At 40.8% G+C, this 13,734-nt stretch overlaps 4 protein-coding genes across 4 annotated transcripts; 2 read left to right on the forward strand and 2 right to left on the reverse strand.

Moving 5' to 3' along the window:
• The first annotated feature begins 116 nt into the window (after window positions 1-116).
• BCR41DRAFT_354861 (phosphatidylinositol N-acetylglucosaminyltransferase GPI3 subunit) lies at window positions 117-2,338 on the forward strand. Its single transcript, XM_022024408.1, has 8 exons — window positions 117-189; window positions 320-775; window positions 891-1,006; window positions 1,125-1,339; window positions 1,438-1,606; window positions 1,713-1,893; window positions 2,003-2,147; window positions 2,244-2,338. The coding sequence occupies exons 1-8, from the start codon at window positions 173-175 to the stop codon at window positions 2,301-2,303; spliced, it is 1,359 nt and encodes a 452-aa protein (XP_021880908.1). The 5' UTR covers window positions 117-172; the 3' UTR covers window positions 2,304-2,338.
• BCR41DRAFT_354864 (small GTPase superfamily) lies at window positions 2,336-4,568 on the reverse strand. The gene is made up of 3 exons (XM_022024409.1): window positions 4,394-4,568; window positions 3,245-3,511; window positions 2,336-2,925 (listed from the first exon to the last, which is right to left on the reverse strand). The coding sequence occupies exons 1-3, from the start codon at window positions 4,448-4,450 to the stop codon at window positions 2,692-2,694; spliced, it is 558 nt and encodes a 185-aa protein (XP_021880909.1). The 5' UTR covers window positions 4,451-4,568; the 3' UTR covers window positions 2,336-2,691.
• Window positions 4,569-7,558: 2,990 nt separating this feature from the next.
• On the forward strand, window positions 7,559-9,455 carry BCR41DRAFT_386981 (hypothetical protein). Its single transcript, XM_022027848.1, has 2 exons — window positions 7,559-8,963; window positions 9,093-9,455. Exons 1-2 carry the CDS (start codon window positions 8,013-8,015, stop codon window positions 9,447-9,449), a joined length of 1,308 nt encoding a protein of 435 aa, XP_021880910.1. The 5' UTR covers window positions 7,559-8,012; the 3' UTR covers window positions 9,450-9,455.
• A 1,941-nt stretch (window positions 9,456-11,396) lies between these two features.
• BCR41DRAFT_354872 (putative phosphatase regulatory subunit-domain-containing protein) lies at window positions 11,397-13,465 on the reverse strand. The gene has a single exon (XM_022024410.1). It carries the CDS (start codon window positions 13,408-13,410, stop codon window positions 11,512-11,514), a length of 1,899 nt encoding a protein of 632 aa, XP_021880911.1. The 5' UTR covers window positions 13,411-13,465; the 3' UTR covers window positions 11,397-11,511.
• Between the last annotated feature and the right edge of the window lie 269 nt (window positions 13,466-13,734).

The raw sequence follows: 13,734 nt of genomic DNA on the forward strand, positions 1-13,734 counted from the left end.
TGGGTCTTTGGGAAGGTGTAGAAGAACCTGATCATGGAAGACTTAAGGGCGGTTTATCTGGCACTTGACAAAGGTTAACTCTTTCAACAACTTACACTAGCCATATCAGCGACTGTATCAGGAAGACATAAAGAGAACACCAAGAAGCAGTTCATTGCAATTTCTTAACAGGATGCCTTACAATATTTGGTAAGCAGGCCATTAGCCTAGCACATTCAACGTGCAATTACATTGATGATGGTCAAGCATGCAAACTCAGCACATGCGGAATATCAAACGTTATTTTGTACCCCCCACAATCCTCTTACACTTCAACTAGCATGGTCTCTGACTTCTTTTACCCAAACGCAGGAGGAGTCGAATCCCATTTGTATCATCTTTCGCAGCGCCTGATCCAACGTGGGCACAAGGTCATTATCATTACACATGCGTATGGTGGTAGGACTGGAGTACGATGTCTCACCAATGGTCTTAAAGTATATCATGTCCCGATGATTGTTGTATTCCAAGCTGCATCGCCCCCAACGCTTTATGGGTTCTTTCCCATTTTCCGTTCCATTGTCCTTCGAGAGAGGATATCAATTGTTCACGGTCATCAAGCGTTTTCATCCATGTGTCATGAAGCTATTATTCATGCGCGGACCATGGGCCTCAAAACATGCTTTACAGACCATTCCCTTTTTGGGTTTTCTGATCCAAGCAGTATAGTCATGAATAAGTTCCTCAAATTCACACTCTCAGACATTGATCACGTTGTCTGCGTTTCCCATACAAGGTATTGCAATATCTATTCACATCAGCAAAGAATAGTATCTACGTTATTCTCCCGCACTAGTCCAATAGTCGTACTCTTCTAACCTGAACCTGTCAACTATCGGCATCATAAACAGTAAAGAGAACACAGTTCTTCGAGCTGCGCTCACACCTCAGAATGTATCTGTGATACCTAATGCAGTGATTGCATCGAGATTTAAACCCGATCCGAGTATGCAAGATCCTAACGTCAGTACGTTTTAACAATGGATTATTAGACATGATTTTATGGGCATCGTGTGAAGTGCTAGGCCACTAGGAAAAATCGAATCTAATTTTTTTTTTTTTTTTTTTTTTTTTTTTTTTCCAAGCTACAATCGTCGTTATCTCGCGACAAACATATCGCAAAGGCATGGATCTCCTTGTTGCTGTCGTTCCAAGAATATGCCGCAAATACTCCAAAGTCAGGTTTGTCATTGGAGGAGATGGACCTAAACGCATAGACCTAGAGCAAATGCGTGAAAAGCATCTACTGCATGATCGTGTCGAGTTTTTGGGATCTATCAAAGCGCATGAAGTCCGTAATGTGAGTAAAAATAAAAAATAAAAAAAAAAAAAAGCTACTCGAGTACTACATGTGGTGTATTATGGTATCCCATAATCTAATCAGTATCACTATCATAGACATTAGTACGCGGACAAATTTTTTTAAACACCAGTTTAACCGAAGCATTTTGTATTGGGATCGTTGAGGCTGCTTGTGCTGGATTACTTGTCGTTAGCACCAAGGTGGGCGGTGTGCCTGAGGTTCTTCCCAGGCACATGATTTTATTTGCAAAACCTGAAGAAGATGGTAATGAAACACCTGATTGGTTTAAATAGTTGGTCTGTCCTCAGCTTCACCTCTTTTTTTTTTTGTCTTGAAAATATGCTAATACTGACGTGTTATCTTCAAATAGATCTTGTAGAAGCCCTCGATCGAGCCATAGAAATGATTCAACGAAAGGAAGTTCAGCCAGCAAAGTTTAACGATGAACTCAAGGAGATGTATAGCTGGGTAAATGTGGCTGAACGTACTGAGAAGGTTTATGACGCCATCTCTCAGACAAGGGATCCGCCACTTATTGAAAGACTTCGCAGGTATACTCACAATATCTCGCTTTATTTCCTCTTGGCTTTACTATGTTTTAATTAATGATTATGCACCTAGTAACGTAGCATCTAATTCAAATGTTTGAAATGTTTTTAGTTATTATGGTTGCGGTGTTTTCGTAGGCAAATTATTTTGCATTATGATCGCCCTTGACTATTTATTCTGGGTCTATTTGGAATGGATCCTTCCGAGGGATGAGATAGAACCGGCTCCTAAATTTCCGTACAAGAAGTTTAAGAAGGTAAAAAAAAAAAAAAAAAAAAAAAGATAGGAAGAGGATGGTGGTAGAATAGGAATTCCTCTAATTTTCTATTACATGTATTTGATTATCAATTAGATGTGTCAGCGGGCCGATAAAGAGGACGAATTGGGACCAGCAAATGTGAATTCAATATAAACGTCGCAATAAACATAAACACCACTTCTTTCTCAGTTCTCAGCGAAAGCTTTATATGTGTCATTGTATATCTATCAAGGCGAAAATTTACAAAAATGTAATAATTTTAATACGTAGACCTCATTTGGAACTTGAAGATGATCGATTCTGGCATTTTTCCATTTTTTTTGTTTTCCCCTTTTTTATGTAAATCTGTGCCTGGATGTGCTTCATTATGTGGAGGCTTGCATGTGCACCATAACGTCCTGTATATGCTAATATCAATTTACGTTTGCCTAATCATGATGCTGCTGGCATTGCAAGTCTGAAGCATTTCTGGGATATCCTTTGAGTGTTGGCGGAGAGAAAGGAGAAAAATAATAATAATAACAATAATAAAAATGATTGACTAGAGGATCTTGCACTTTTTGGAACGCTTCCCTTTATCGCCTCGAGAGGGGTTCTGCTCTTTGATCCTCCGGACTAGTTCGTAGAAGACCTCATCCACATTTGTCCTTTCTCGTGCTGATGTCTCAAAATACGGCGTCGGGCCCCATCGTGCAGATAGTTGATCACCTTTCTCCCGTGCAACCCTTCGATCACTTTCTAGATCACATTTGTTACCAACAAGCACAATTGGCACCTGCAATTCGTAGAGAAGAATAAAAAATAAAATAAAAATAAAAATAAAAATAAAAAATCAGTTACTCCTTCATATCTAACGTCTTAGAGAACTGACCACGTCTGTAATGATGAAGCTTTGGCCAAATGTTTCCATGTTTCCTTCTAATCCTCTCATAATTTATTATTCATATTCAGCATGATCTCCATAGATGAAAGATGTATGCATATCATTGCATGAATGTTGACATGGCAAATGGGAAGAATAATGTCGATACTACGGTGATGCATGTTGCAAGGCCTGAAATATGATAAATGGTGAATGACGACATAAGGCTTACCGTAGTGCTATCTTTTACCCGAAGGATTTGTTTATGTAGCTCTGTTAATTCGTCAAATGTCGAAGCAGCAGTGATTGAGAACACCAAGATAAAGCCCTGTCCGTTCTTCATATAAAGATCACGCATTGCTGTAAACTGTTCTGTACCGGCGGTATCGAGTATTTCGAGCATACATTGTTGACCATCAACCTCAACTTGTTTTCGATAGGAATCCTCAATTGTTGGGTCGTATCGATCTACGAACACTGATTGAACAAATTGGACGGTCTATAACCAAAGGAGAAGTTTATAATAAGATTGCATGGTCAGAAATGGCAACAGGATGAGCCCAAAGCAATAGCAAAGAACAAATCACATTTGCTGAATCCTGAGTGGTGCGTGCGAGCCGCGCTTTTGCTCTCGATGTGGTCTTTCCTTCTGTCAAAATGAAGATAGAGCTAGCTTTCCTTCATTAAGCTGAGCCAAAGCATGGTAAGTGTTGCTTGCTCTCAATTTTTTTTTTCTGTGCACCCCTTTGAGGTTTATTTTATTTTTTAAAAAGTCACCCCTCTCTTAGTCCTCATTATTACCATCTCTGAATCTCGGGTCAATCCTCACCCCCTTCATTTGTTTATGCCAACAGAATGTTGTTGGGCATTGCATGAATAACATCTACGGGTCTGTGATCCCCTTCATTTTACGATCACCCTGTTCTTTTTAATTCACACACATTTACACACTTATCCAACTGAACATACAATCCCACTCTTTCTCTCTCTCCCCCAAGCCTTGGCAACTGAGAATAAGGAAAGAAAAGAAAGAAGAAAAAAAAGACACAAACAAATGGGCGATCCAATCATTTGACTTCATACGCGAGAGGAGAACATCCGCCAAAACACAAGCCATTATACAATCGTGGAAACCCAGTCATTCATTAAAGTATGAGCATTATAATGATTAGAAGAGTAAGTGACATCCTCACTTTGTCAAACGGTAGATGCTACATTTATACACTGCTGTTCGCAATCTGTGAAGGATGGCTCTTGAAGGCTGTGCTTCAATATTTGAATGGAGAGCATCACAGAACCCACAGAATATCCAAAGGTGATGACGGGAACAAGAAAAAAAAAGTAAACCTTCACCGATTTACACTTTGACGACGAAACTTACTAGCGCAGACTTTCCGACACCACCAGAGCCGAGGACAACCAATTTGAACTCACGCATTACTTGTGCTGATATTTCTTTTATGTGTAATCAATTAAAATTAAAAATTAAAAATAAAATTAAGAATAAAAATATAAAATGTGAGAAAAGGTATAAAAACAAAAAAAAACAAAAAAAAAAAAAGAGAGAAAGACGGAGAATGAAGCAGAAAAGCGCGATGAGTTTGTGTAATGACAAAGTGAATGAGCAGGAATGAGAAGTCCAAGTGTTTGAATCGACTATATTATGATTAGAAAGAAAAACTATGGAATTTTAAGTAAGAAACAGCTACAAAAAAAAAAAAAAAAAAAAAAATTGAAAGGAGAGGAAGGATGTTCGAAACAAGAAAAGAACCGAAAGAGAGTGTGTGAAGAGAGAACAGAAGAAAAAATAAAGAAAAGAAAAGAAAAGAAAAAAGACGAACAAAGAGACAATGAAGGGTAAAAGAAAAGTGATGCTGGTGACATGGTACACGAAATGTTCCTAGTTTACAAAATAAATAAATAAAAGGGGGGAGAAAGGTTGGAGCACTTGCACCATAGAAAAGGAGGAATAGATATGCAACCATTGGACTCGGATAGAAATAAGAAGATAGACTATATGCATGCAAGTAAAACGCAATCTCTTTACTTCTCGCTCGCTCTTCTCTTTCTCTTCTCTTATTCTCCCATTCATTCATTATGTTTATCATGACCTTCTCTTATTTTTGTATTTCCAAACCATCACTCCGTCCAACAGACAAAAAAACCCCCCGGACATCATGGCGAATGGTCACACCCACTTTTCTACAATAAAGTCCCCTGCACAATCTACATCCTAGTCAATGCTACATCTTATAGAGTTGCATGAAGGCACGAATACCGCGCAAACAAGCGTCTTTGATCCTTAAGTTGGAAAGACTGCCCTCTTGTCAATCCATTCAACGTAAAGTTTTTTTTTTTTTTTTTTTTTTTTGCACACAAAATAGGAGCGCTGCATATCCCCAAAGCAACGTGGGACATGGACAAAGGCCAAGGGGGACTTCCACATGAGAAAGATTGTTGGAGAATCTGGGATTGGGAAGAATGAGGAAATCGTTTATAACCTGTCGATCTCCTCCAACGCATAACGCGTCTCAATCAAAGTTTTCCGCGACTGGGACATGCATGGCAAAAAAATTTGCACAGCACACATACACAAACGCGCGTGGCATAAAAAAAAAACCTCAGGGGGCAATGTTTGTATGTTTATTTTCATGCACTAAAATATTTTTGTTTCCCTATTCCCCTCACATGTTGGAGGACCCTGCCTTCCAAAGTTCTGATTTGCATCTGCGCCACTCGGAAACAGAACATCAATGGGTTACAAACTCAATTAACTAGACAACACAATCATTACTGAGGATGAGATAATTTTTCCTCCCTTTCCACCGTTGTCCGTGTTTTTCACCTGGCTCCACCGACAACATTCACGGCTATTGTCTCTTTGGGCTCAAATCTGTGTGCTGCTCTCAAGGGTGCATTGTTCATCGCAATCAATTGGCTAGAGGCAGTCCCCATTTCCTCAATTAAATGGCCTTGAACAATGTCAAAACTGTTATAGCTTACCACGACATCTCGGTCTAAGTAAGTCCTGAACTCCACTAAAAAAAAAAAAAAAAAAAAAAAAAACCAATATTTAAGACCGAGCCTCGACTAAAGTGTTACATTCAAACATGGACTTATTTGACACGAACAATTCCAACAAACTTCAGCCAGTCCGGCCTTACGGAAATGCTTTAGCTTCACTTGTGGAAGAGCCTTGGGAAGGTAGTAGCAAATGTTGGTCAAGAAAGGAAACGCAAAAAATGCAGGTAAAGAGCTCATCATTCCATCGTTAAGTGGATATCAAATCGATGCTGGGAGTGGAATCATTCTGTACCGAGCAGCTTCTTCAAAAACGAGACAGTACTATGCCCTCCCCATTGGGATATTCTCAGAATTGACCATTATAAGCATGCGCAATAAATCAAGATTAGAAAAAAAAAGAAAGAAAGAAAGAAAAGAAAAAGAAAAGGGTTCACATAACCCATGGACTGTAAACAGCATCGATCATAAGAGATGAAGAGGCTTGACAGTAAGTTACCATTTTACCAAAGCAATCATGAGACCAAACCCGCTCAAAGCCTATTACCCCTTTATTACCGCATTCGCGTCGTCCCGCGTGGTAATGATTGGGCTGGTCAACTTGAGGAAAATTACAGAAGGTTCAATGCATGCATATGCTTACGTCTCTACTTAACACCCTTAATTCTTACAAACGCTTTTTATGCGTTGACCTTTGACGCTGGTAATGAAAGACGTTATTTCATTTGAATAATACAGGACTGCCCTCTCAAGGAGATGAAGACGTCGTACTGACCCACTTAAAGTTTAGAACATCGTTTTCTGCTGATAGAATCTTTAGATGGCATTATGCTAAATAAACTTCATATTGATAAAGACTGATACTCCTGTAGGATACTTATTATTCTCGTACTTGCTGAAGATTTTGAAAATAGAAATTTCTTCTCTTCATGGCTTTATAGGACAAGGATATACCTATTATCTATCAATAGAATTCGGTGATCAAGTCATACAGGCTCTAGCCACGCATTGTCCATCCAGTGTCATTGTTTTTTTTTTAAAAAAAAAAAAAAAAAAAAAAAAAAAAAAAAACCACCAAAGGCCGGATTGGAATGGCGAAGGCCCTGAGTTAATAATATGATGCGCATTGTACATATACTTTGAAGTGCGTAATACAAATAGAGTGTAGACTAATTAAGGATGGCGTGGCACAGCGTCATAGAGAGATAGGATCAAGAAGTAACGCAAACAGTAAGTCTTTTGTCATCAGAAGGTGCCATGCATATGTGATGACATGAACAAGGTGATGACAAAGTTCTTCCGTCGCTTACTTTGAGTCGAGAATTCTTGCTATTGTTGTTTTGTATCGGGCTTGGAGGGTTATTTTTGGGAACAATGAGTAGACAAACCAATCCAAACCCCCAGAAATACGCATGCAGGATGAGAGCATGCCCGAGCCAAGCAATTTCCTGTTCAGTTGCAAAAACATGCAAGATAGACTATGAAATTGCACGGACAAAGAATCGAACCTGCTCATTAGAAATCTATTAAGACCACACATCCCGTTGCAACAGTTAGTGGCAATATATTTTTATTTTAGTCGAAAAAGGTTATGCAGGATGGATGAGGTCTGCGAATGAGTGCCATTTCTATGAACTCAAACATGCAACATTTGATCGCATTGTCCATTAAGCAGCCAGTCACTCCATTTGTAGCTGTCGTCGGTTGATTGCATCCTTTTTTATAATTCCCATTCCAGCATTATTCATTGTTGCTGGAGTTGTTTGCTGCCCCTCCCTTTCCCTTTCTCTTCTCCTTCATTCATCTCCCTTTCTATCTTCAACTTACTCCTTCAACTTACTTCTCTCACCTGCTGACTCCATCATCTTTTTCGTGTTTACATCTCCGTCATCACATTACCATCAACTTTTATTTTATTTTTTTTTTGGCATAAGGATCATAGATTGGCAGGACAGACCCCGCACAGATCCATTATTATCATGGATGCACATGCCCCCATCGCACACTACCAAACAGCTCTACCAGCTGCACACCCAGTGCCCTATCCAAGCGGACGAGCTACACTCGGTATAGGATCTTTGGTACCCATCTCCATGGATTCACTTGGCCCAAGCGCACAGGCTAACAATAGTGTCAGCCATATGACATCAAGCGAATCAACAGTTCTTTCTGGATACAGCTCAGCATCCTATCACTCATTACCAACGACTCAGCAACATCAGCAACTTCAAACCCAACTATCCTTCCAGCAACAGCATTATGTGCCAATTCAAATGACTATTCCACAAAGCCAGCCACAGTCACTCCAGCAGCATACACTTCAGCTTCAATCTTTACAACCACTACACTCCATAATGACCCCACAACATAATCTCTCTCACTCACATTCATACAAGCAATCACAGCTTCCATCCAGTAGTCAACCATCATTAGTGCAGACTGCACAGCAACAGAAAGCTCAACAAATACTTCATTTGCAACAACAACAACAACAACAGATACAACAACAGCATCTCCAGCAACAAATTCAGCAACAGCGTCAGATCCCAAACCTTCCTGTAGTCACGTCCCTTCCCACACACCATTCCCATGCTCAGATTCAATCCTACTCTCATCACGTAGTTGCAAAGTCACAGAGTCAACAACGGCAACAGCACTATCAACACCCACATCATCACCAGCAACAGCAGCACCGAGAGCATGCACGGGACCATAGAAGTAATCGCTCTAATTCTTCAGCCTTGGACCATGTAGTCCACCTGCAAACCAGTGTCCTACAATTAGCAGAGTTTGCATCTGTGATGGTGTATACCCTCTGGCATACTCGACCGAATATCAATGGCGCTTCCAGTAATGCCTACAATGTTGTTCCACATCGAATGGCCATACCACCATCGGCTGGACCTGCATTCAAGAAATTCTGCTTGAAGGTAAGGCTCAGAAAAGTTAGAAACACCCTCAGAGTTTTCACGATCATGCTTTCTTATCAATATCTACACACACTTACAATGACTATTTTTATTTTATTTTTTTATTTTTTATTTTTTATTTTTTTATAGGTATTATCAGCCACACAGCTGTCATCGTCAGTTATCCTACTCTCATTAAAGTATATCCAAAAACTCTTGAAGAACAACCCGTCAATTCATGGACAGCAGGGATCTGAATTTCGCCTCTTTACAGTTTCGTTAATGCTTGCAAACAAATTTCTGGATGACAATACATTCACCAATAAAACATGGTCTGAAGTGACAGGAATCAACATCAAGGAGATCAACGTCATGGAGATGGAGTTTCTGAACCAGGTTCAATTTAGTTTATTTGTGAGTGAAGCTGAATATCTAGACTGGCTACACAGCCTCGAAACATGGCTAAAGCAACAAGGGCAAGGCAGCCAGATCGCGGTATCAAACTAGTACACCAAAAAAAAAAAAAAAAAAAAAAAAAAAAAAGCTTCACTCTGCAATATATCCGCACAGGCACAGAGAACTACGACTTGCAAATACGTGAAATGAAAAGTATTAATTGAGTGGTAGAAAATGTAACATTTTTGTAAGTTGCAAAACTCGTTACACAAAACAGTTATTTCAGCTAAAAAAATAAAATAAAAAAACATTATGTGTACTTGCCTTCTCGAAGTAACGTAAAATATATTGCAGTTTGTAAGGCTACTCCTTTCGGTAAGGATCAAAGCTGATATTGACGCCTAACCTTTCTACTGTCCAAGGCAGCTACAGCCTCATGCTCCTCAACACTCTCTGCAACATCGAACTTTGGCTTAGGTAATGTATATGAACCGAGAGCCACTGGAGAGCGAGAGTAATGGCGGGATCGATTGACATGTAAAATATCGCCCATTTTCATGCTAGGATAAAGCTTGACACGAAATTAAACTGGGGAGTCTTGCTCAAACAACGCGTAAAAGACCTACGAACGTGGAGACTATAGGAGGGATAAAAGAACTTGAGATTGGAAGCCAGCATCCAAAACATTGCCAAAAAAAAAAAAAAAAAAAAAAAACACGCTTGCTTAGTTTTGCGTAGTCCATTTTCGCGCAAAGGGAAAATGCCTCGAGGAGGTACGAAAAATCTTACTCTTTTAACTTGGGATAGATCAAGATGCCATCCTAGGTAGGCAACCGTGTATTTGCCTGCTAATGGACTAAAAAGAGTGCATATCAGCGTAGAAAAGGAGGTGGGTGCATTTGTTGGTGATAGTCAGATAATAAGGCAAGTTTAGAGGGATAGTGAGCGCAACCGAGCCGGTTGATGAGTTCATCAATGTGAGGAAGATTACTGGTTGAGCTAAAGGTGCTTTATTTAATCTTATTATGGTTAGTACAATCCTTTTGGGCCTTGAGGATTAAGACGAGTCATTCATCGTTGCATCTAATTCTTCTCGAGCGAAACAAATTCAGATCTGGATCTGGCGGGAGGACAAGAACGGACCCTTTAAGGATATTCCTGTCATTAAGGAGGGCACCATCAAGGAACTCCTCGCCTTCTCGTCAACCAACGGAACATCCAATTGAATATGTATGAGCTTTATAACACTTTAAATCTTGTGAAGCCTTCCAGATGGAAGCAATGAAGGGGGTGTTGGCAACTTCAGAGTTTTGACCTAACAACTCTGATGTCTAATCAGAAGGCAAAAAAAAAAAAAAAAAAAAAATAGCATTTGGAGGGCCAGGAGATGGAGTACGAGCCAATAAATGGCGATGTAGGTCTTGACTCGTGTTGCCTTAGTGGAAACAGGAGGAGAGAAAGGGAAAGATTTGATGCAAGGTTGTAAGGAAGTATAGAATTAGACTAGGAATGGAAAAAGGACGAATGAGGAAGCTAATCAAATCTTTCTCTCCTCCATGACAGACAGTCTCTTTGCACCATTCACGACAACCCACCCTCCTTCCAATCAACACAACACTCAAAAAAACGGTCTTCATTCGTTCGCATCCTGTGGGCCCAGAACCTCATGTCAAGGGACCTCCCAAGTTGTGGTCATCACATGCCCTCTAACCTAGATATCTAGAACTTCCCTTCTTTATTACACAATAGAAACATTTGTAACAAGAGTAGCAAGATACCGGAGGCTAGTTAGCTCCCCCCCAATATATATATATATATATTTGTATACTCCTACAAATATGCACTGTTTAATTTATTCTGATAAACATGTGTCATTTTTAAGTTGGGCGAAGTACCTGGAATATGTCAACTCTTTTTTTTTTTAGAAGTATTGTATACATATCAGACACATTTTTTTTTATAAAAAAAAAAGAAGGTAATAACAACAGGGCCATTAAACTTAGTTAATCCTTTGCATTATTGGAATGACCAATAAAGTATTGTCCATACTCGCGTGGTGTTTGGGTTCTTTTTTATTGCAATACTATTATACAGACAAAGATTTCTAAACAAAAAAAAAGTAGACTAAACTAAAGCTATATACAAAATAATAAGGTCTCGCGGTTGTGCCTGCTTAACCCCGGATACAAGGCGCTGGAGGAGAGTTTGGATAGCTCGAATATGGGCTCGAACGAGGGCTTGACTCATAGAAGCAATAGCGATCAACTAGATCAAAATAACTGGACGATTCCACTGTGGGGCGGGCGCCGGAGGCAGCAGTAGCAGTGGTGGTGCTGGCAGCATTCGAATGACTGCGCTGGACAAGTGGAATGGAAATAGGCGAAGATCCCTTGGGCGAAGACGAATAAGAGCCATAGAGACCTGAAGGGAAAGAATGTGAGCGTGCAGGCGATACTGTTGGTGAAGTCCTCTCGATATCGACATTCCAACTGTTGCGGGACCCTTTCTTGTTATTGGCAAACGACACTTGGTCATATCCAACATGGAAGTGCTCTGGAGGAGACGCTGCGGAGAGATACGAGCCGATGAATTTTGGTGATGAGGCATAAAGTGAGTGATGGTAGTTTTGTGGTGAAGGGGAGGACGGTGTAATGTATTCACTAGCTCTATAAGCAGTCTGATTAGGAGGAGACATGGTGATCACATATGGAAGATCGACCTTGGTATTGGCACTAGAGGAGCGCATTGGTATAGCGATGGGTTGGCTATAGGCGGCCGAGAGCGAGGACGAGAGGTCGTACCTATTGGCTAGGTTTTTCCTGAGAACTGGCTTGCTATAATCAGGCATAGGCGATCCCAGAAGCAGACTGTTCATGTGTTTGGACAAATCAGATGCTGTTGTTGCTGACGCTACTACAACAACGCGCTTGCACTCGACCTGATAGTTCATACCATTGTTGCTATCCCAAAACTCTCGTCCACTCACTTGGTACCGAACTGCCATACAGAATGTTTTTTCCACCATGGCTCGCTCCATTTCCAAAGGTATTTCGAATGAGAACCGGTCCATACTTGAGCTTGGAATCGATTCTTCATATTCTGCCATTACCTCCGTGAATGACTGCCAAAAATCTACTGTATATCGTACAGAGACATGTTTGTGGAAAGCAATGTTTTGAACCAAAATCTTTCCTTCCAGTTCAGTCTGATCTACAGAAAGCTCCACGCTTTCCATTCGCATGGGTAGTGCTCCTGAGTCCATGCTGACGGACCGGAGCGAATCCGGAGGAGTGGGCTTCCAGTTCGGAAAGGTAATCTTGATATCGCTTGTAGATCGATCATGTTGTCGTCCATCTACGATAGTTTCACGCTCAGCGACACAGGATGGTGTCTCGCCCTGCAAAAACAGACGTACATGCTCCAACTGGGTGTTGAAGTGCACATATTTGGGGCTCGTCAATGGTGTGGGTGAGGAATGAGAACGGATAGACGAGGGTCTATACAATGTTTGAGGACTGGTTTTTACATCAAGGGTCACAGCAGGACTCTTCATTGCGGATTTGATTGGCATGCCATTCTTATGGAATTGCGCGCTGTATTTTCGGAGGTGAGCAAGCTTATCGCCAGTACCTTGTTGTGACGACGTGGTCGCAGTAGTGACCAGAGGCGACGGCGATGGTCGCTCTAGTTTGACAGACGAAGCAATTGTGTTGGACTGAGGGTTGAGGAGGGAGGGTGATGAAAGGATCTGCTTCTGTTCTTGGAGAGAGCTGGTTAGCGTGGAGATCATGCTACGACGCGAAGTGTTAGCGATCTGGATGTTTTGGGGTGCCGTTGATGGTTCTGAGAGAGCGATAGCACCAGACGATGAGTGACTCGCGGAAGAAGGAGAGGATGGTGACAAGGAAGACGACTGCGAAGATGAAGATGGTGGTGTACGTCTCAGAGAGAGTGTAACCTTTTTGTTGGTCGAGGCCAAGGGATGCGGGAGGGCGCGAACAAGGACACGGTCGGGACTAGTGAATACAAAGGGTTGGGGGGGAAGTTCTGGGGAAGAGGTGGGATAGGACATGATAGATGAATTGATTCGCTTAATATAGGAGACAAATGAAAAAATATATATTTATATATATAAAAAAAAAAAAAAAAGATAAAGTATGAAGTATGAAGTATGAAGTAGGGTAGGGTATCACGCAAGAACCAAAAGACAAACAAAGAAGGTAATGTTGGGGTGATCAAAGCAACGAGACGACGATGATAAAAAGGTCGAGGAGAGTAGAAGTAAGGAATCCAAAGAGCTGCTGGACGACAACAACAAAGAGGAAGCAAGTTCAGGAGTCAGAAGAAAAAAAAAGGAGTACGGCGCAAATGCATGACAAATGTGTAGCGTGAGAAT

The sequence above is a fragment of the Lobosporangium transversale genome (assembly GCF_002105155.1).
Source record: "Lobosporangium transversale strain NRRL 3116 chromosome Unknown BCR41scaffold_21, whole genome shotgun sequence".
Taxonomy (NCBI): domain Eukaryota; kingdom Fungi; phylum Mortierellomycota; class Mortierellomycetes; order Mortierellales; family Mortierellaceae; genus Lobosporangium; species Lobosporangium transversale.

Coding starts and splice junctions, on each gene's coding strand:
- BCR41DRAFT_354872 (XM_022024410.1), bottom strand. CDS start 13,410: ATGTCCTATCCCACCTCTTCCCCAGAACTTCCCCCCCAACCCTTTGTA.
- BCR41DRAFT_354864 (XM_022024409.1), bottom strand. CDS start 4,450: ATGCGTGAGTTCAAATTGGTTGTCCTCGGCTCTGGTGGTGTCGGAAAG. Junction 3,512..4,393: donor GTGTCGGAAAGTCTGCGCTA/GTAAGTTTCGTC, acceptor CTTTGGTTATAG/ACCGTCCAATTTGTTCAATC. Junction 2,926..3,244: donor GGGTAAAAGATAGCACTACG/GTAAGCCTTATG, acceptor TACGAATTGCAG/GTGCCAATTGTGCTTGTTGG.
- BCR41DRAFT_386981 (XM_022027848.1), top strand. CDS start 8,013: ATGGATGCACATGCCCCCATCGCACACTACCAAACAGCTCTACCAGCT. Junction 8,964..9,092: donor TCAAGAAATTCTGCTTGAAG/GTAAGGCTCAGA, acceptor ATTTTTTTATAG/GTATTATCAGCCACACAGCT.
- BCR41DRAFT_354861 (XM_022024408.1), top strand. Junction 1,340..1,437: donor AAGCGCATGAAGTCCGTAAT/GTGAGTAAAAAT, acceptor TCACTATCATAG/ACATTAGTACGCGGACAAAT. Junction 1,894..2,002: donor CTTATTGAAAGACTTCGCAG/GTATACTCACAA, acceptor AAATGTTTTTAG/TTATTATGGTTGCGGTGTTT.